General features: G+C 43.3%; 1 protein-coding gene across 2 annotated transcripts in view; it reads left to right on the forward strand.

Annotated features, from left to right (window-relative positions):
- Positions 1–22,992, forward strand: part of plcg1 (phospholipase C, gamma 1) — a 184,650-nt gene that overhangs the window by 58,430 nt on the left and 103,228 nt on the right. For both annotated transcript variants that reach the window (XM_073062029.1, XM_073062028.1), the window contains exons 2-3: positions 16,030–16,194; positions 17,890–17,983. In XM_073062029.1, the coding sequence (XP_072918130.1) occupies positions 16,030–16,194; positions 17,890–17,983 (259 nt within the window). The remainder of the gene's footprint in view (positions 1–16,029; positions 16,195–17,889; positions 17,984–22,992) is intronic.

Raw genomic sequence — 22,992 nt, forward strand, 5'->3', positions numbered from 1 at the left:
CTGACCTGCTGAGTTCCTCCAGCAGTTTGTTTTTTCTTTCATTTTTATTTTGCCAGTGTTTCTGTCAGTTTCCCCAGATATCACCAATTACCCATACTCTAGGGGCAATTTACAGTGACTAATTAAACTGCTGAGCTATAGCTGTCCCTTAGGGATGTGGGTGAAAGCCGGAACATCTGGAAGAAATGCATGCAGTCACTGAGAGAATTTGCAAACTTTACAGCCCCCAGAAGGAAATGGACAACGTTTCAGTCCAGGTCATAAAGTCATAGGAAAGTACAGCACAGTGACAGGCCCTTTGGCCCATCTAGTCCACACTGAACCATTTCAACTGGCTACTCCCATTGACCTGCACCCGGACCATGGCCCTCCATACCCCTACCATCCATGTACCTATTCAAACTTCTCTTAAATGTTGAAATCAGGGTCACATGCACCACTTGGGCCGGCAGCTCATTCCACACTCACACGCCCCTCTGAGTGAAGAAGTTTCCCCTCGTGTTCCCCTTAAACTTCACCTTTCACCCTTTACCCATGACCTTTAGTTGTAGTCCCACCCAACCTCAGTGGAAAAAGCCTGCTTGCATTTACTCTATCTATACCCCTCATAATTTTGTGTACCTGAATGGGCAAAAGGTTTCAACCTGAAACATCAACCGTCCATTTCCCTCCATGGATGCTGCCTGACCCATTGAGTTCCTCCAGCCTTTTAAGGTGTTGCTCCAGATTCCAGCATCTGCAGTCTCTTTGTGTTTGCACAAGCGTCTTTGGGAGTGTCAGGATTGAGCCGGTGTCACTGTGGCTGTGGAGCATCAGCTCTGCCATCTCTACAAAGGTTTCCATGGTGGTGCTGAAACAGAGGAAAGGGAGCAGCAGTGACCAGCAAAGCAACAACACTTCTATATTAGTGCAGCAGAGAAAACGCTTAAGAGATGTGATCAAGACCTCTAGTAATCATCCAAAAAACGTTGCATTCCAATCATGCATACACGTTTGCCCCACAACGTTTAGCATGTGTGCCTTCTGAAAGGGGGGCAGATATGCCTCCAATTTCAGTAAAGTGAAATAATCAGTCATCTGCACAAGTACACGTACCGAGCATCGCAGGCACATAACACCGTTCTGAATACATATCATTCAGAAGAAAGTGGAAGTCATACACAACTTTTATAGGAAAACACTATTGAAATTGAAAATGTTCATTTCAGTGTAAAGTGATCAATTAGTCATGGTGTTACTGTACCGAAGTAGCAGTTAAGGTCATACATCTCATGCTCTCAGATTTACCTGTCAATAATCTCTATCTTTTTGCATTTGCACATTCTTCTTTTAAAGATTGGTTGCTTGTCAGTCTTTGGGTATAGCTTTTCATTGATTCTATTGTGTTTCTTTGTCTGCTGTAAATACCTGCAAGAAAATGAATTTAATGGTAGAAATGGTGACATATACACACTTTGATAATGAATTTACTTTTGAACTTTTTGAACTTTTGTGCTGATTATGCCACAAAACAAGTGGTTGGAGGGAAGTAGCTGATCTTGAACCTAGTGATGAGGGACTTCAGGCTTTTGTAGCAGCAAAGTGGCATGGTAAGGAGACATTTGTCAAGCTGGGCCTCTTCCGTAATGCTACCTCTAAAGTTCCTGATTTGGAATAGCAGGAAAGTTACTCTGTGCATCCCTCATTAAGGACCCTCAGCATCGTGGACGTGCTCTCTTCTCCGCACTACCATCAGGGAGGAGGTACAGGAGCCTGAAGACCCACACTCAAAGTTTAAGGAACAGCTTTTTCCTCCGGTCCATCAGATTTCTGAACAGTCCTTGAACTCTACTTCACTATTCAGCTTGTGCTATTTATCTTTTGTAACTTATCGTAATTAGATTTGTCTTGCACTTGCATTGCTGTCACAAACCAAAGCATTTCATGACATGTGAATCTGATTCTGATATAAGCAAATTGGGCCATTTATCCTGGATCAGAAAGTTGCAGAAGGTCACAGGTTTGGGGAAGTGTCAAAGAAGTTGCTAACAGTAATCTAAGCTTAGTTATAACCTTACTTTTAATGAATAATTAGTGGTTATATCAGCTTTGGTCGTTTGTGGAAACCACATAACTACTTAGTATGTCTGTGGTGTTCACAATGATTTTGAAGTGTGTTGTCTGTTCAGGGGATTTTAAAACCTGCTCACATTGACTTTATTTTTTACTTTGAAACTTACTTTAAAAACTTTCATGAACTTAATTATACGTACAAAAACCTAACATCGGTATCTTTTGCCCATGATTGGAATGTTTTGTGCTAGAGGGCACGTATTTAAGATGAAGAGAGAAGGAGAGGAAGATTTTAAATGCACGAGACAAGTTTTGTTTTACACAGAGTTGTGAGGGTGGTGGAGGCACAAGAGTGTTTAAGACACTCCTAGCACGATGTTATTGCTGCGTGGACCATTCAGGAATTTGATGTTTACTTCCGGTGCCCTCCGTAAGGAGTTTGTACATCCTCCCTGAGGAATGTGTGGGATTTCCTCGGTGTTCTAGTTTCCTCCCACAGTCCAAAGATGTACTGGTTGGTAGGTTTATTGGTCATTATAAATTGTCCTGTGATTAGATGAGGGTTAATCAGTTTTGTTGGGGGTTGCTGGGTAGTGCGGCTGGAGGGTCCTACTCCGTGCTGTATCACTAAACAAACAAATAAATAAATTTTTCAAAAATTAATGAAATAAAAATATTTCCCTCCATGGATGCTACCTGACCTGCTGAGATCTTCCAGCCATTTTGTTTGCGTTGCTCTGTCACCTGCAGACCTCTTGTCTAACGGGTTTATGTAGTTTGGCTCAACATTATGGGCGGAAGGCCATGCTGTCTACTTCAGTGTTCCATTAAAAGCATGAAAAACCCAAGGAGCTGGGTGTAGAGAAGGAGACTCCTCTCTTTGTCAGTGCTGTACCAGCAGGTCGATTGAAGATGTTGTGGTGGAACAGAAGAGCAGTTATGTTGGCATCCGATGCACCGGACTGCTCAAAATTTAACATCCCAGTGTGCAAGTTTTGGAAGCCTAAGATGTCCTTGACGTGGACTGACTGTTATTTTCCAATTGGTCCGTTGGCTGATGTTCTTGAGGGAGGAAGCCACTGCCACTGAACTCCTGAGCCCATTGCTAATGCTTCGTGAGCAGTGACCTTCCATTTTGTGATGGTACTGGAACCAATTCCTTTCCTCAGCGTTGGAAATAAATTCAAAAGTAGGAGTATCGGGTTGGATATATTTAAAGTGGAGGTTGATAGGTTCTTAATTAGTCAGGGTATCAAAGGTTTATTTTATTTACTTATTTAGAAATACATCACGGAGCAGACCCTTGCGGCCCATTGAGCTGCGACTATTTACAATAAGCGATTAACCTATCAACCGGTAATCTTTGGGCTGTGGGAGGAAACCAGAGCATCCGGAGGAAATCTACACGCACATGGGAAGAACATACGAGCCTTCTTACAGAGGACCCTGAAACTGAACTCCAAAGTCCGATGACCTGACCGGGGTTGAGAGGGAAAATAAATCAGCCATGATTGAACGGCAGATCAGTCACTGGGCCAAATTATCTAGCTCTGCTCCTATGTCTTATGGGCTCATTCCTGCCTGAATCACTCACGCCTGACTGGAGTTGCAGATAATGAAAATGAATGAGAAGTTGCATCCTCTCTATTGCCATCCCAGTACAGTAATCTAAGGAAACTGGAGGCAGTTTAGTCTGACCATAAGACATAGGAGCAGAATTAGACCATCCGATGCATTGAGTCTGCTCTGCTCTGGTTGAGAGGGATAATAAATAATGGCTGATTTACTACCCCTCTCAACCCCATTCTCCTGCCTTCTCCCTGTAAACTTTGATGCCCTTAATAATCAAGAACCTATCAACCTCCGCTTTAAATATACCCAATGACTTGGCTTCTGCAGTAGTCTGTGGTAATGAATCCCACAGATTTACCACCCTCTGGGTAAATAAATTTGCTCTAAAGGGACATCCTTGTATTCTGCGGCTGTGCCCTCTGGTTCTGGACTCCCCCACTACTGGAAGCATCCTCTCCACATCAATTCTTATCTAGACCTTTCAATATTCAATGGGTTTCTATGAGATTCCTTCCCATTCTTCTGAACTCCAGGGAATAAAGGCCCAGAGCCACCAAAACACTCATTAACCCTTTCATTGCTGGGATCATTCCCGTGCACCTCATTGGAGGCAGGTAGGCAGGTCACAGACTGGGAGGTGAGCCATGGAATGGGAGCCAGTTTATCGAGTGGGAGAAGAATGAGGGTCATGCGGGTGGGGGGGGGGGGGAAGCAGGTGTAGGTCACTTGGCCCTTAAACCTGCCAGCTCTCTCTTCCCTCTCCCCTCTCTCCTCCCCTTTCCCCTCCCCCTTTCTCGCCACCCTCTCCCTCCACCCTCTCAATCTGTGCTCCCAGTCTTTCTCCCCTCTTTTTTCTTTCTCTTTCCACCCCCTCCTCCCCCCATCCCGTCTCCTCCCCCTCGCTCCCCACCCCTCTCTCCACCCCCCTCCTGTATGTGTGCCTCTATCCTTCTCTCTCTCTCTCTCTCACACACACACACACACACACACACACACACACACACACACACACACACACACACACACACACACACACACACACACACACACACACACACACACACACACACACACACACACACCCCCCCCCCCCCCCCCTTCTCTATCCAATCTAACTTTGCTTTGGTTGTGACACAGCAGATGACATGTTGGCAGCATGAGAGACTATTGTAAGTGTGTATGGCTCGGCTGCTTGCAGTGTTCACCCTCTGTGTGTTTTAATTGCTTTGGAGATTGTGTAAAAGTTGCTGTAGTACTATTTCAAAGAACAGCAAGGGAGCTCTGTCCATCATTTTTGCCACAACGTTAATGTTATTGTCGCGTTGCTCTTGTTTGGGACTTGTTCCATATGCACTTTGCCTGTCACCTTTTCTGCAACAGAACTGTGAATGCACATCGGAAATACTTCACAGGAAAGCCTGAGTCCTCAACTCTGCTGAAATTGTCTATGATCATGGCTGATCTACCACTTCCACCATTTCAAAACCTCATCCATCTCTACTTTAAATATCTCTAATGATCGATCATTACAATTGTATGGAATTGAGAATTTCAGAAGTTCACCACTTTCCCACTAAAAGAAATGTTGATGCATCCCAGTCTTAAATAGAAACATAGAAAACCTACAGCACAATACAGGCCCTTCAGCCCACAATGCTGTGCCGAACATGTACTTACATTAGAAATTACCTAGGGTTACCTATAGTCTTCTATTTTTCTAAGCTCCATGTACCTGTCCAGGAGTCTCTTTAAAGACCCTATCGTATCTGCCTCCACCACCTTGGTCGGCAGCCCATTCCACGCACTCACCACTCTCTGCGTATAAAACTTACCCCTGACATCCCCTCTGTACCTACTTCCAAGCACCTTAAAACTGTGCCCTCTCATGTTAGCCATTTCAACCCTGGGAAAAGGCCTCTGACTATCCACGTGATCAATACCTCAATGACCAACCATTTATCTTGAAAATATGGCACAATGTTTGGAAATCTCTCACTAGTGAAAACAATTTTTTTTCAGTTGTATAAGGGGTAAAAAAGAGGTGAGAGTTGATATTGGACCACTGGGAAATGATGCTGGTGACGTAGTAATGGGGGACAAAGAAATGGCAGATGAACTTAATGGGTACTTTGCATTTGTCTTCACTGTGGAAGACACCAGCAGTGTGCCAGAGGTCCGTGAGCATCAGGGAGCAGGAGTGAGTGCCGTTGCTATTACATAGGAAAAAGTGCGAGGCAGGCTGAAAGGTCTTAAGGTGGATAAGTCAACTGGACCAGATGGACTTCATCCCCGGGTCCTGAGAGAGGTTGCTGAAAAGAATCTTTTCACTGAGTCACTGGTCATAATCTTTCAAGAATCACTTGATTCTGACATGCTCCTGGAGGACTGGAAAATTGCAAATGTCACTCCACTCTTTTAAGAAGGGAGGAAGGCAAAAGAGAGGAAATCATAGGCCAGTTAGCCTAACCTCAGTGGTTGAGAAAGTGTTGGAGTCTATTATTAAGAATGAGGTTCTGAGGTACTTGGAGACTAATGATAAGATAAGTCAAAGTCGGCTCGGTTTCTATCCAGGGTGGACAAAGGAGAGGTAGTGGATGCCATTTACTTAGAATTTCAGAAGACATTTGATAAGGTGTCACACATGAGGCTGCTTAACAAGATAAAATCTATGGTGTTACAGGAAGGATACTGGCATGGATAGAGGAGTGGTTGACAGGAGACAGCAAGTGGGAATAAAAGGGGTCTTTTTTGGTTGGCTGTCAGTGACTAGTGGTGTTCCTCAGGGGTCAGTGTTGGGACCCCTACTTTTCACATTGTTTGCCATTGATTTGGATAATGGAATTGATGGCTTTGTGGCAGTTTGTGATTGATTACCAAGATAGGCAGAGGAGTAGTTAGTGCTGAGGAAGCAATGCGATTATACCAGGACTTAGACAAATAGGAAGAATGGGCAAAGAAGTGGCAGATGGAATACAGTGTTGGGAAATGTATGATAATGCATTTTGGTAAACGGAACGATAATGTGGACTATTATCTAAATGGGGAGAAGGTTCAAACATCAGAGGTACAGAGGAACTTAGGAGTTCTCGTGCAAGACTCCCAGAAGGTTAATTTACAGGTTGAGTGTCAGGTAAAAAAAGGTAAATGCAACGTTGGCATTTATTTCAAGCGGAATAGAATATAAAAGCGAGGAGATAACACTGAACCTTTATAAGACACTAGTCAGGCCGCACTTGGAGTATTGTCAACAGTTTTGGGCCCCAGATCTCAGAAAGGATGTGCTGTCATTGGAGAGAGTCTAGAGGAGGTTCACGAGGATGATCCTGGGAATGAAACGGTTAACATATGAGGAGCGCTTGGCAGCTTTGGGCCTGTACTCACTGGAATTTAGAAGAATGCGTGGGGATCTCATTGAAACCTAAGAAATGTTGAAAGGACTAGATAGGGTGGATGTGGAGAGGATGATTCTTATGGTGGGGGTATCCAGAACCCGAGGACACGGCCTCAAATTTAGGGGCAACCTTTTAGAACAGAGGTAAGGAGGAATTTTTTTAGCCAGAGAGTAGTGAATCTGTGGAATGCTCTGCCACAGACTGCAGTGGAGGCCAAGCCCATGCGTATATTTAAGGAGGAAGTTGATCACTTCCTGATCGGTCAGGGCTTTAGAAATGCTTTTGTAGCCTTTTCCTGCTTCATGTATCTCTATAGTTCTTCTAAGAACCTCTGAAAGTTGCTCTGATCACGCATAAACAGATCTTTCAGAGAAGAGCAGGCTCTAACAGTAACCTGACTTTCTGTGTCTCTTTTTTAGGGCAGGGCACCTCTACAATCCACACCTCCAATCTCATCTCATTGATTGGAACACCTGATTCCAAATAGCTTGCGTAGAAGGCATTGCCCCAGGGGTTCACATACTTTTTGAACCTAGACTGTGATTGTTTAAATGGTGTACTCAGTACTGACAATAAGTATAATTCTTCGTGTGTTACTAGTTTAGGCAGATTGTGTTTGTCTATTATTGTGACCTAGATGATGATCAGACAACATTTTATGAGTAATTAATGCAGAAAACTAGGTAATTGCAAAGGATTCACAAACTTTTTCTTGCAACTGTATATGTGCTCGAGGCTTTTGCACGGTTCTGTAGAACTGAGGTAAACTTTTCAATTAGATTATAACTGAGCTTTATCTAACTTGGTACCTAATTTGAACTTGCCAAACATACTCACAGTGGCCACTTTATTAGGTGGCCACTTTATTTATGTAAACCTGCTTGTTAATTCAAATTATCATCAGCCAATTATGTGGCAGCACCTCAGTGCATAAAAGCATGCAGACATGGTCAAGAGATTCAATTGTTGTTCAGACAACACATCAGAATGGGGAAGAAATGTGATCTACAAACAAGAGAAAATCTGAAGATGCTGGATATCTGACCAACACGCTCAAAACGTGTGTCCTGCCGGAGGGTTTCGGCCCGAAACGTCGACTGTACTTTTTTTTTCCATAGATGCTGCCTGGCCTGCTGAGTTCCTCCAGCATTTTGTGTGTGTTGGTGTGAATTGAGTGACCTTGACGGTGGAATAATTGTTGGTGCCAGAAGGGGTGATTTGAGGATCTCTGAAAATGCTGATTTTTCTTCAGAGTCTGTGGAGAATGGTGCGAAAACAGGAAACATACAGTGAGCTTCAGTTCAGTTGGTGGAAGCGCCTTGTTAATGAGAGATGTCAGGAGAAGAATGGGCAGTCTGGCTCAAGCTGACGGGAAGGTGACGGTAACTCAGGGAACCACACGGTACAACAGTGGAGTGCAGAAGAGCAGCTCTGAAAGCTTCAGCAACAGAAGACTATGAACATACACTCAGTCATCGCTTTATTAGGTACAGGAGGTCACTAATAAAGTGACCACTGAGTGTATATTTCTAACTACGCACACAGTCAGGCAATTCTGTACAAGAAGTTCCTCAACCCTTGGGTAAACTGTATTTTCAGAGACTGAAGTATTCACAGTGTTGCAGTCAAAACCTAGCTGTGGTAACAAATCCCTGGATTGCTAGAAGCTAATAGACATTGGGATGGTTTGTCTTGGATGGGAACTTGTGGTTTATGCCATTCCCCCGTGCCTGCTGTCTTTGATTGATGGATGATGTGGGTTTGGAAGAAGCTGGTAAAAAAAGCTTTGGCCAGTCAGAGCACGCCGTCTGTTTGCCCTGCCCTGCCCCCCCCCCAACAGGCAGCCTTTCACGACTGAATCGGAAACAAGTTGCAAAAGAAATAAGTAATATGATATATGAATAAATGCCTCTTGGCCCCGTGCAGAAACCGTGCTGATCCTATACAAGGGTTGGTGTGTAAGAGGGTTGTTTTGGGAGATTTAGGTAAATAAATTCTGCATAGTTTAACATTGGTGTTAACGTCTTGGTATAGTTCAACATTGGTTGCCTTTATGTTTCCTAGCTTCTGAAATTAATTAGAACCCTCTGGAGGAATAAATGGACAGCTTAACTACAGATTCTCCACCTGACTGGAGTTCTAGTCTGATCTACGTAACATTCAAAGAATCCAATGAGCTGTCATTCAAGAGCCACTTATCACTGAATTGAAGACCACAAGACACAGGAGTAGAATTGGGCCATTCAGCCCATCAAGTCTGCTCCACCGTTCCCCTGAACCACTTGGGAAAGATCCCGGGAGAGCCATCTGCAGCCAAGAGAAGGTGTCGAGTTTAAGTACTGAAACTTCACCTGGATGAAATGGTTCCACTACGAGACTGCATGTGTCGGTGTCAGGACCTCTTGGGAATTCATCCCAAACAAAAACACCCAGCTAGTTGGGATATGTTGCCACTTTAGCTCATGGAGTGTATATGAAGTTGATTCTGACTGGTTGTGGGGATAAGTCTGCGTCCCCAACCACGGGCTCAAAAGACCGATTCCAAGCATTCTGGGATATTCTGAGGCAGAGTGCAGCTGTGTTTTCAAGGTTTTAGCAGAGTGAGAGGTGGGCTCGTTAAACACGCCAAATTCAGAATCAGCTTTAACATCACTGACACGTCATAAAATGTGTTGTTTTGTGGCAGCAGTAAATTGCAATACATACTAATACAAAAGACTATAAATTATAATAAATATATAGTGGCATGGTAGCATGCTGTAGAACAACGCTTTACAGTACCAGCGACTCGAGTTCAATTCCCACCTCTGCCTGTAAGGAGTTTGGACGTTCTCGCCATGACCGTGTAGGTTTCCTCCGGCTGCTCCGGTTTCCTCCCGCAGTCCAAAGCCATTCCAGTTGGTAGGATAACTGTTCATTATGAGTTGTCCCGTGACTAGGCTGGAGTTAAATTGGGGGATTGCTGGGCGGCATGGCTCGAAGTTCTGAGAGGGCCTATTCCACACTGTATCTCAATAAATTAAATAAATAAGTGTAAATTAAATAAGTAAGGGGAAAAAGAGAACAAAAGAAAGAGAAGAATAGTGAGCTAGTGTTCATGGGTTCAGTGTCCATTCAGAAATCTGATGGTGAAGAGGAAGAAGCTGTTCATAAAACATTGAGTGTGTACCTTCAGGTTCCTGTCCCTCCTCCTCGATGGTAGCGATGAGAAGAGGTCATGTCCACGGTGAAGGGGGTCCTTAATGTCAGATGCCGCCTCTTTGAGGCATCACATTTTGAAGGTGTTCTCGATTCTGGGGAGGCTAATGCCTTTGACAGAGTTGGCTGAATTTACATACTTTTGCTGTTTTTTTCCGACCCTGTGCAGTGGCCCCTCCGTACCGGACGGTGATGCAACCAGTTAGACGCAAGATTCTCGGTACATCTGCAGAATCTTGCAAGACTTCACAGAGTGGATGCAGGGATGAGAGTTTCACTCCCTGTCGTGTCCAGAATTTACGTTTAGGTTCAGAACAGGGATCAGGGCTGAGATGTAAAGAAATGTCATCTCAAAGGTAGTAAATCTTTGGAGTTCTTTGCCCTTGAACATTGTGCATGCTCAGCCTTTGATTATATTCAAGAGGGGATGAAATGGCTTTTGAATCCTGGTGAGAGGCAGATGTTGCCTTGTTACACACAGAGTGATGAGTGCTTAGAATGGGTAGATACAACACTGGCTTGTTTAACTGTCTTTTAGACAGGCATGTGTATTGGCAGGGAATGGAGAGATATGGATCAAGTGTGGGCTGAACAGATTTAGTATAATTTTGACGTTCAACTCAGACATTGAGGGCCATAGGCCATAAGACATAGGAGTAGAATTAGACAATCTGGCCCATCGTGTCTGCTCTGCCATTCAATCATGGCTGATCCTTTTTTTAATCTCCTCCTCAACCACCGTTTCACGGCCTTCTCCCCGTAACCCTTGTTGCCATGTCCAATCAAGAACCTGTCAATCTCTGCCTTAAATACACCCAATGACCTGGCCTCCACAGCTGCATGTGGCAACAAATTCCACACATTCACCACCCTTTGGCTAAAGAAATTTCTCCACATCTCTGTTTTGAAAGGCTGTCCCTTTATCCTGAGGCAGTGCCCTTTTCTCCTGGACTCTCCTACCATAGGAAACATCCTTTCCATATCTACTCTGTCTAGGCCTTTCAACATTCAAAAGGTTTCAGTGAGATTCCCCCCTTATCCTTCTAAATTCCAGGGAGTACAGACCCAGAACCAGTCCCAGCAGCAATGTTGTAAATTTTCTCTGTACTCTTTAAACCCTTTTCACATCTTTCCGCTTCTAAGCAATAAAACCTATTTGGATGTGCTGCCCTTCCAATGAGATCTGTATCTCAACTAATCCCTGGTAGATGTAAAATTTGGCACAATGTCAAAGAGCAGGGTAACTCTTTCCCCGAATATATTTATATTTCAATGATCATTTTTGAAAAATAAGTGCATTACACCCTCATTATCTCAGCTTGCTGAGAACAAAATGTCTATTGCATTTCCTACCGACGGCTTCACTCCAGAAGCACGTCATAGATGACAAAGTGCTTTATTGCAGGGTGTGGTTGCACAGTGGATATGTAGCAAGACAAGAAACCGATTGCTTGACGATAATCTCACCATGGCATTTGGGAAATTTATATTTTGAGTTTTAGGTCAAAAACCAGACTTGGAAAAAAAAAGTAGAATCAGAGTCAGGTTTTATTAACGCTATCTCCTTCAAAAGCAACGACACACCTCAGCTCGCTGTACTTCACCCACCCACTGTAGTCCACTGGTCACTCAAATTACGCCATGTAGTGGTCACTTTAAAACAAACAAATCCGGGGAGTGGGTGTGACACTGTATGATGCACTTCACAGTAACAAAGTTTTAAGTTGAAGAAAATCTGTTTGATCCTTTACTTAGAAATCAGCAAAAGTGAACAATCTTGTAACAATAAAAAAAGAAACTAAAACTAGCGATATTACAAAATAAGCGATCTTAGCATATTCAGACTTGAGCATTAGCGTTAAGCGTACATCGACGCTAGCCGTCAACAAAAAAAATTACATACTGCCAACCTACCCCCGATCTAACCAGACTGATACTGAACGAAGGATAAAAGTATGAATATGTAACTATACTCTTCACTTCTACCACGTCCCAATCCACATGACAAAATTATTCATAATAAACACACAACACAAAACACAATACAAACAGACAGAAAATAGATACATGCCTCCTTTTTGATATTCTTGTACTCAGATCTTTCCAAAGTTTGCCTCTCTTTAGCTTAGGCAGCCTCTCCCCAAGATTCAGCTGGGCTTTTTGGAATCGGGTTTATTATCACTGACAGATGTTGTGAAATTTGTTGTTTTGTGGCAGCAGTAGAGTACAGGACAAAGAAAATTGCAGTAAGTTATAATAAAAGATATATAAAAAAAATAAATAGTGCAGAAGAAGAACAGTGAGGTAGTGTTCATGGACCGTTCAGAAATCTGATGGTGGAGGGGAAGAAGCTGTTCCTGAAAGTGTTGTTTTGTAGGTCTTTAGGCTCCTGTACCTCTTCCTTGATGGTAGAAATGAGAAGAGCATATGTCCTGCAAGGTTTAAATGCTGAGGCTGTAAGGCATCGGTGAGGTTTCACTTTGAGTATTGTGAGCAGTTTTGGGCGCCTTATCTGAGAAAGGATATTCTGACATTGCAGAGGATTCAGAGGAGGTTCACGAAATTTTTTCCGTGATTGAGAGGCTAATCAAATGAGATAGGTTTGATGGCTCTGGGCCTGTACTCACTGGAATTCAGAAGAATGAGGGGGAGGAGATCTCATTGAAACCTACCAAATGTTAAAAGGCCTCGATAAAGTGGATGGTGAAGGGAGTCTAAGACCAGAGGACACAGCCTCAGAATCGAGGCATGTCTGAAATGAAGAGGAATTTCTTTAGCCAGAGGCGTGGTGAATCTGTGGAATTCATTTCCACAGATGGCTGTGGAGGCCAAGTCATTGGGTATATTTAAAGTAGAGGCTGATAGATTCTTGATTGGTCAGGGCATGAAGGGATATGGGGAGAAGGCAGGAGACTGGGGCTGAGAGGGAAATGGATCAGCCATGATGAAATGGTGGAACAGACCCAACGGGCCAAATGGCCTAACTCTGCTCCTGTACCTTATGGTCTCAATGATGGATGCCACCTTCTCCACGTTCTTGAGGCACGGTCTTTTGAAGAGTTACTTCAAGTCATCGGTAGAAGGGTTAAAGGGGAGATGAAAGAAGAAAAATAAATCACCCAGATACTAGTAAGGATGTGGAATTCACCACCTGAAAGGATGAGGAATATAGAAATGGGTGTGGCAATGCAGCAGTTAGCGCTGCTGTCTCACAGCGCCTGTGAACCGAGTTCGATCCTGACCTTGGGTGCTGCCTCCATGGGTTTTGCATATCTTTGCCAGAATTGTTTGGCTTTCATGCGGGGCTTCCAGTTTAATCATCATCTTCGTGTGCTGGTGCCTATGACATGGCCGATCATGGTCCTCCATCTGGTGTTCTTATTCTTTTTCCAGTCCATGACCATGATTGTTCTTGACAAATTTCTCAACAGGAGTGGTTTGCCATGAAGGAGTAGTACTTCATGGGTTCACAGATCATTCTGAAATCTAGCAGCAGAGGGGAAGAGGCAGTTCCTCAATCATTCAGAGTGTTGGTGTTTGCTGCTCTGCATCAACTGAGCCATTGACTGAAACCGTCCAAACCTGGTTCTAAAACGACAGCAGCAAAAAGGATATTTAACATTTGTTCATACATTTGTTATGTGTTGTATGACATGGGTGATCATGGTCTTTTCATGACCGTGATAGTTCTTGGCATATTTTTCTACAGAAGTGGTTTTCCATTGTCTTCTGGGCAACGTCAGTGACCCCAGCCATTATCAATACTCTTCAGAGATTGTCTGCCTGGTGTCAGTGGTCACATAACCAGGACTTGTGATTTGCACCAACTGCAGGTGCCCAAGGATGACCCGCAGGCTAGCGGAGGGAAGGAGCACCTTGCGTATCTCCACCCTGCCATCAATGTGGAGGTATACTGCTCAACTATTTGGATCCAGAGAGTAGAAAATGAACCGAAGTTCAGCCCCACTACTTTGTGCCAGCCAAGGACCCCAGCTGAGCCCGTTCCATCTGCCTGTGTTTGAACTATCTACTGCTCTTCTCGTTGTTACCATCAGCCGGCAGGTGCAGGAGTCCAGTATTCCACACCACCTGGTTCAGGAGCAGTCGTTACCCTGTAGCCATCGAGCTTCTGGACTGGCTTCACTCGCCTCAGCACTGAACTGTCTCCGTGGGCTGGGGATTCACTTTCAGAGTCTCTGCGAGCTGTGAACTCACTTTCAGGGTCTCTGCGACCTGGGGATTCACTTTCAGGGTCTCCGTGGCCTGTGGACTCACTTTGAGGGTCTCTGTGGCCTGTGGACTCACTTTCAGGGTCTCTGCGACCTGTGGAGTCACTTTCAGGGTCTCTGCGACCTGTGAACTCACTTTCAGGGTCCCTGCGACCTGGGGACACTTTCAGGGTCTCTGCGGCCTGTGGACTCACTTTCAGGGTCTCTGCGACCTGGGGACATTTTCAGGGTCTCCGTGGCCTGTGGACTCACTTTCAGGGTCTCTGCGACCTGGGGACACTTTCAGGGTCTCTGCGACCTGGGGACACTTTCAGGGTCTCCGTGGCCTGTGGACTCACTTTCAGGGTCTCTGCGACCTGGGGACACTTTCAGGGTCTCTGCGGCCTGTGTACTCACTTTCAGGGTCTCTGCAGCCTGTGGACTCACTTTCAGGGTCTCTGCAGCCTGTGGACTCACTTTCAGGGTCTCTGCGACCTGGGGACACTTTCAGGGTCTCTGCGGCCTGTGGACTCACTTCAAGGGTCTCTGCGGCCTGTGAACTCACTTTCAGGGTCTCTGCAACCTGGGGATTCATTTTCAGGGACCCTGCAGCTCACATTCACTATTATTTGTTTACTTTTAAAAAATTATTTACACGATTTGTGCTCTTTTGCACTTTGAATGTTTGGAGGTGTTTGTTGTGTGTGTTTTTTGTGTGGATTCTATTGTTTTTTGTTTTCCTGTGGCTGGCTGCAAGAATATGAATCTCAAGGTAACAAATTTACTTCGAGGATCACCTTTTAATGTAGATAAGTAGCAGAGGTGTACACCAAAGTAAGGGGATGAGGAATGGGATGAATGGGTTTGCCCTTCTGGAGCTGGCATAGACTAGATGGACCAAATAGCCTCTTTCTGTGTCGTAGTAAGTAAACTAAACATATAGAATGAATGTGAAAAGTTACATCCTGCAAATCTCAGAGCACTTGCTGGAGGGTGAGATTAAGATGAGATTTTTTTTGGCCAGCACAAATTCAATGGTCTGAATGGCCTTGTGTCTTGTAAATGTAGTATTATTCTGTCTTGCAGTGCTAAATGGCCAAAGTGTGATGACATCTTTCAGCTGGTGAGAGTCACAGTGGGTAATGTGGTATTTCTGTGGTTGAAGATTATTCCCGGAGTAGTTTGAACTCTGAAGTGGGCATTTAATGTGGTAAATGCAGTTTTCATCTTTGCCGGATAGTGTTTCACACCAGATTCTGACAGGGACAGGTGAACCAGTAGGAAAATGGCATTTGTTCTGTCTTAAACACAAGAGATTGTGCAGATGTTGGAAACCTTGAGTGCCACACAGAAAACACTAGAGGAACTCAGCAGGTCAGGCAGCGTCAATGGAGGGGAATAAACAGTCGACGTTTCAGGCCGAGACTCTTCACCAGGCCTGAAGTGTCAACTTCCTTTTCACCCTCCGTAGATGCGTCCTGCCTTATTGAGTTCCTCCAGCATTCATTGTGTCCTCCACATTTTAGCCTTTGGATATATAAACCTGAGCCACCTAGCAGGGCAAGAACACAACCGGATTCAAAAGAAAAATTTCGTTTCTCTTTCAGTCGATATTCGGGAAATCAAGGAGATCCGCGCAGGAAGGAATTCCCGGGATTTTGAACGGTATCATGATGACACAGCCAGAGCCGACCTGTCCAAGTCTGACTCCTCGCACTGTTTTGTCATTCTGTACGGGATGGAGTTCCGACTGAAAACACTCAGTCTTGCAGGTAATCCCCCAGCTGCGTGAGTTCTTTTCAATGCTTGTAATCTGTTTCATGTTGGGCATCAAAACCAACTGATCTCAGTATTAACTTGCACCTTAGATATTTAGGTTGACTTCAAATTGTCTTTAGGCCTCCTTAAGCCACGTGAGGTCCCTAGACAAGATGTTTAGCAAATAAAATTAAAAGTGAGGCACCATCATGACCTCTCCATCCTGGCAGAGGAGCCCCTTAAGAGAAGGCTGCTACCGCTGGTGCTGTGACCAACGGCGGAAGGCAGTGGCAGAAAGCATCTCTTTGGCTATTAACAACGGGAAGCACCTCCGCTAACCCAGACACTCATAGCCTTTGTCAGAGCCAGAGACCAACCCCAGCCTCGGCCCAGATCACCTGCAGATTTGCTCGTCATGTGGTATCTGACTGGCAACTGAAAATCGATCCTGGCAAGAAGTTAAAATTCCCTGACTTAATCGCACCGTCATCCCTGAGGCCTGACGTGGTCATTCTGTCAGAAGCCTTAAAGTGGGTGGTCATGGTGGAACTGAGAGTGCCTGGATTGAGGGAAGTGCTTGAATGTAAGACAGCTACATGCCAGGAGCTGGTAGAGCAGTGCCAGAGACAGGGATGGAGGGCACGATGTGAGCCTGTAGGCTTGGGGTTTAGAGTTTTGCTGGCTGCTAGCTGTGCAGAACCTGCTTTCTGCTTGGCAAAGAGCCATCGGAACCATCACAGAGGTTGCTGAGTGAGCCTCCAGATGGCTATGGATCGAAAGGTGTGAGGTGTGGACCATTACGGATAGGAGACAAACCAGGGTCTGATCAACCCTGGGTCGCTTGGGCGAGGGTGTCTGATACTGGACGATCTGAAACTCCCGATGACCCCAGGCTACATCACTGATGATATGTCCCAGCGCATCCCAGGATGTACCTCAGCATCAAGTAGCATCATTTTTCCCACAGGTATCGAGGTACAGGGAGAATCTTTATTTCGTATACCATCCACACAGATCATTTCAACGCATCAGTACGTTGAGGTAGTATGGGAGGAAATCAATAACAGAATACAGATTAAAGTGTTGCAGTTACAAAGAAAGAGCAGTGCAGGCAGACAATAATGCACACAGTTGTGACGAGGTAGATTGTGAGGCGAAGTGTCCATCTTGTCACACGTGAGGACCATTCAACGGTCTTACAATGGCAGGGTAGAGCTGTCTTCATTTTCAGCTTTTGTATCTTCTGCCCAGCGGAAGAGGGGAGAAGCCCTGATATCTGGGTTTAGTTGGGGTCATTGATTACCGTCCTGTTTCCGTTCTATGGCTGTTTGTCTGGTGGCTCTGTGAGGATCGAGAAGTGGGTTGGCAGAGAGGAGAGAATGGGGAGAGGGAATTGCCTCACCACTTGCAAACTCAGCAGCCTTTCAGTATTTTAATAGGAAATAAATGGCCCTTCCGAAGGCTGATTTAAAAAAAATCCTTTCACCGCCCATAACTGGCTCCAGATTTTCTTTAATGTAATTGTGAATGACATTTATGCTCCATTAGAGGAGAAATGAGATACTGTAAAGGGAAATTCTATTCCAATATTAGATTGATTGATGCTGGCTCTGTGCAGACATAGTACCTATTTGCCACCAGCACCACGGGTTAGTTTTTGGGGATTGCTTTGACCCCTTCTCAAGCTTCCATCCTGATCTTTTTCACAGCTACTTCGGAAGAGGAGATGAACATGTGGATAACTGGTCTGAACTGGCTTTTGATGGACACTGTGAAATCACCGACGCCACTTCAGATAGAAAGGTAACAAAAGAAACCCTTCAGAATGACGACAGGGAGGCCACGTGTGGGTGTTAGTTTCCCACATTATTAGTGAGTCTGCTCTGTGGGGATACTCCATGCAGTTGAATATTCATGGAACTTGGGAGTGTCTGTACTCAGTAACTTGATTATAAAATCTGATGGCAAAGTGGGAGACCATTTAACCTATCGTCCCGTGATAGCCCTTTGAATGAGCCATTCCAACACTCCTCATTCTTCCCCCAAAATCTTTCTTTTCAGATTTTGCTGTGATTGCTATATTATTTTTCCTTTTGAGGAATTGAATGCCAAATATAATCCTCTGAGCAGAGAAATTGCACCATATCTCTGTTTTAAATGTGTTGTCTCTTATTTTTTAGACAATTTAGACCCATTTCTATATTCTCACACATCAGTAATTTCCCTCTTCACCCTTGTTGTCTGACCTGCTGTGTGTTTCCGCCATGCCTTAAAGGTGGCTCACTCCCAGACAATCACCGTCAGGAATGAGTTGAAATTGTGCCCACCCCTTTTTCCGTATTGCAGTCTGCCTCCAGCATCTTTCACATACTTTATGGCCTGATTACATGCTTCATCCCCTGAAGAAGCTGAGCGCTGATCCAGGGTCTCGGCCTGAAATGTCGACTCTTTATTCCTTTCCGTAGACGCCGCCTGACCTGATGAGTTCCTCCAGGATTGTGGGGGTGGGTGGGGGGGGGGGGGGGGTCACAGCAGCACAGAGGTTTGCGCAGTGCTACGAAAGCGAAAGTGACCAGGGTTCAATTCCCAGAAGGGCCTGTTACCGTGCAGTACCCCTAAGTTTTAAAAAAGTTCAACGTAAATTTAAGGCATGGCATGGTAGCATAGTGGTTCAGCCAACGATTTACAGTACCAGCAACCAGGGTTCAGTTCCTACTGCTATCTGTAAGGAGTTTGTGTGTTCTTCCTGTGACCCTGTGAGTTTCCTCTGGGTGCTCCAGTTTCCTCCCACAGTCCGAAGACGTAACGATTGCTAGGTGAATTGCTCATCGTAAATTGTCCTGTGATTAGGCCAGGGTTAAATTGGGGGTTGCTGGGCAGTACAGTTCGAGGGGCCAGGAGGGCCTATTCCTTGCTGTATCTCAAAAAAAAAATAAATGTATGTTTGTTGCTCTGTCTCTTTCCAGCTTCTGCAGAATCTCCTGTGTTTGTGACTTACCCAAAATTAGGTCTTTTTATGGGCTGGGCATTTAAACTGACGAAAGTAGAATTTTCTTTCGTACAGAGCTAGTTGGATCTCCGGAATTCTCAGCAGCTGATGGAAGCTGGGTCTTTGGAAGTCTTTAGAATGGAGCTGGAATAGAGTACATATATATATAGCTAGGGTGCCTAAGACTTTTGCACAGTACTGTAGTAATTTTATGTATTGCGCTCTACTGCTGCCACTAAAACAACAAATTTCACGGCATATGTGAGCAATGATAATCCTGCTTCTGATATGGGTCTCTGTTGTGGACTGAGAGTGGGAAGGGGGCAGGGAGAAGGGGATCGTGGTTGAGGAGAGGGGAGGGGTCTGGTGGCACCAGTGAGACATCGTGTAATAATCAATAAACCAATTCTTTGGAATCAGTTGACCTTGCCTGGTGTCTCAGGGCTGGGTGCGTCTGCACCCGCACCACACCTCGCCCAGGCACACCTTTTCTGCCACCTGTCCCACACCCCTCCTGTGACACTCCACCCTCACCATTCCCAACATCCTTTGCTCCTGCCAGACTTACAGACTCACTGTCCACTCCACATTGACAAATACAGTGCTGTGCAGAAGTCTCAGGCGCTCTGGCTATACATACGTGCCTAAGACTTTTGCACAGTACTCTCTCTGATAGATATTTAGCTGGATAAATATCAAGGAATAGGGAGGTATGGAGAAATGGCACAGAAGACGAGCTGAGGCACATAAAAATTGTAAATACAAACAGAAGCTGGAAATCCAGGGTAACACACACATAAAATGTTGGAGGAACTTCATCAGGTCTTGGCCCAAAATGTTGATGGTTTATCCCTTTCCAGGGATGCTGCCTGACCTGCTGAGTTCCTCCAGCGTTTTGTGTGTGTTAGCCTGGATATATGTTCTGTGTGTTGTCCGAGTCTGCGTCCCTGTGATGCTGCTGCGTGAGGAATGTTGTACATGAGGAAATGACAATGCAGTCAGTCTGAGTTGGCTATATTAAATGGTGGGACAGGCTTGAACTCCTGCAGGCCCAAAGGCCTCCTCCTGCACTTATTCTGTGTTCTTTGCTGAATGGTGACAAACTGAGTGTAAACTAGTCATTGGTAATATCACAAACACGAGAACATCTGCAAAGCAACACGCACAAAATGGCTGCCTCTACTACCACGATGAGGCCACGCTCATTTTAGATTTATATTCCATTAGAGTAGCCTCCAACCTGATAGCATGAACATTAATTTCTTGAGTTTCCGCTAATAGCCTTCCCTCACTCACTTTATCTCCTTGCCTTCCCATTGCCTTCCTCTGTTGCTTCTCCCCCCCTTTTCTTTCTTTCATGGCCTTCTGCCCACTCCTATCAGATTTTCCCCTTCTTCAGCCCTTTATCTTTTTCAACAATCAACTTTTTAAAAAAAAAAATTATATTGAGTTTTTAATGATTACAGAAGGAAAGAAAAAAATGATCAGCCCTTCCCCCCTCCCCTTAACCCCTCCCTCCTAACAATCCCTATAGAAAGGAAGAAAAAAAGAAAGAAAGAAAGAATGCCTGGATATGGGAAGATCCCCACATGCTCCATGGAGTTCATAATAGCTTTAGTATATATATTTATTTCTTTCCCCAAATAACCAGTGATTTTATCTTCGGAGCACCTATATATTTAGTCCTATCTTTTGTAAATAAGGGCGCCAAATTTTCAGAAATGTTTCATAGTTATCTCTTAAATTATAAGTACGGTAATTTTTCCAAGTGGAATACAGCTAAAGATTTCGTTCTTCCAACGATCTATACTTAAGTATGAATCCGATTTCCAAGTAACTGCAATAGCCTTTTTGGCTACTGCCAATGCAATTTTTATGAATTCTTTCTGATATTTATTCAATTTGGGTTTCGGTTTTATCCCTTCAATATCGCCTAGTAAAAATATATTGGGTTATGTGGAAATTGTGTTCCAATAATTTGTTCCAGTAAAACTCTTAAATTTGTCCAAAAAGGTTGAATTTTAAAACAAGACCTAGTAGAATGTAAAAAAGTACCAATTTCTTAATTACATCGGAAGCATTGATCAGATAAATTTGGGTTTAATTTATTTATTTTTTGTGGTGTAATATATAATTGATGTAAAAAATTATATTGCAGTAATCTTAACCAGACATTTGTTGTATTTGTCATAGTGTCAAGACATAGTCTTGACCAACTTGTTTCTTCAATTTTAATATTCAAGTCAGTTTCCCATTTTTGTCTTGACTTATGAATTCCTTGTTTAATTGCCTGTTTTTGAATCAAACTGTACATACAAGAAATAAATTTTTAAATTTTTCCTTTTTGAATTAAAGTTTCTATTTCATTAGGTTTCGGCAATAACGTTGTTTGACCCAGTTTATCTCTTAAATAAGCTCTTAATTGAAAATAACAAAAAAGAGTGTTGTTTGAAATTTTGTATTTATTATTTAATTGATCAAATGACATTAATATACCTCCTTCAAAACAGTCTCCTATATATCTAATCCCTTTTTGAAACCAGTTGTATAAAAGTTGGTTATCCATTGTAAAAGGAATAAGTTTATTTTGAATTAAAGGTCTCTTTGCTAATAAAGATTTCCTTATCTCATCATCAACATTTATCTTATTCCATAAATCAATCAAATGTTTTTATATAGGAGATTCTTTCTTTTCCCGTATCCATTTAGATTCCCACTTATATATAAAATCTTCTGGTATATTTTCTCCTATTTTATCTAGTTCTATTCTAATCCATGCCGGTTTATCTTCATCAAAAAAAGATGCAATAAATCTAAGTTGATTTGCTTTATAATAATTCTTAAAGTTTGGAAGTTGTAACCCTCCTAGGTCAAATTTCCATGTCAATTTTTCCAACGATATTCTTGACATCTTACCTTTCCAAAGGAACTTCCTCACATATTTATTTAACTCTTGAAAAAACTTCTGGGGTAGTTGTATTGGTAATGTTTGGAATAAATATTGTAATCTAGGGAATATATTCATTTTTACAGCATTTACTCTGCCTACTAATGTTATTGGTAACATCATCCATTTATCAAGATCTTCTTGAATTTTTTTCAATAATGGTAAATAATTTAATTTATATAAATTCTTTATATCATTATCAACTCTTATACCTAAATATTTTATACCATTTATCGGCCATCTAAATTGAGTTATTAATCGACATTGACTATAATCTCCTTTAGTAAGAGGTAGAATTTCACTTTTATCCCAATTTATTTTGTAGCCTGATATTTTCCCATATTCTTCCAAACTAGAAGATAATTTACGTAGCGAATACAATGGGTTTGTTAAATAAAGCAGGACATCGTCAGCAAATAAGTTAATCTTGTATTCCTCCTGGTTAACTCTGAAACCCTTAATATCTGGGTCCATTCTAATTAATTCAGCTAATGGTTCTATCGCCAACACAAATAAAGCAGGTGATAATGGACAACCTTGTCTAGTTGACCTTGTTAACTGAAATGATGTTGAAATGTGACCATTTGTCACTACTTTAGCTTTGGGGTTAGTATTTAAGGTTTTAATCCATTTTATAAAGGATACTCCTAATCCATATTTTTCCAATACCTTAATAAAAAATCCCATTCCAATCTGTCAAATGCTTTTTCTGCATCTAAAGCAAATGCCACACTCATTTCCTCCCTCTTTTGTGCCAAATGAATTATGCTAAGTATCCGAGTTACATTATCTGCCGATTGTCTATTTTTGATAAATCCTGTTTGATCCATATGTATTAATTTTGGTAAGTATTTAGATAATCTACTAGATAAAATT

Source organism: Hemitrygon akajei, chromosome 11, assembly GCF_048418815.1.
Source record: "Hemitrygon akajei chromosome 11, sHemAka1.3, whole genome shotgun sequence".
NCBI classification, from domain to species: domain Eukaryota; kingdom Metazoa; phylum Chordata; class Chondrichthyes; order Myliobatiformes; family Dasyatidae; genus Hemitrygon; species Hemitrygon akajei.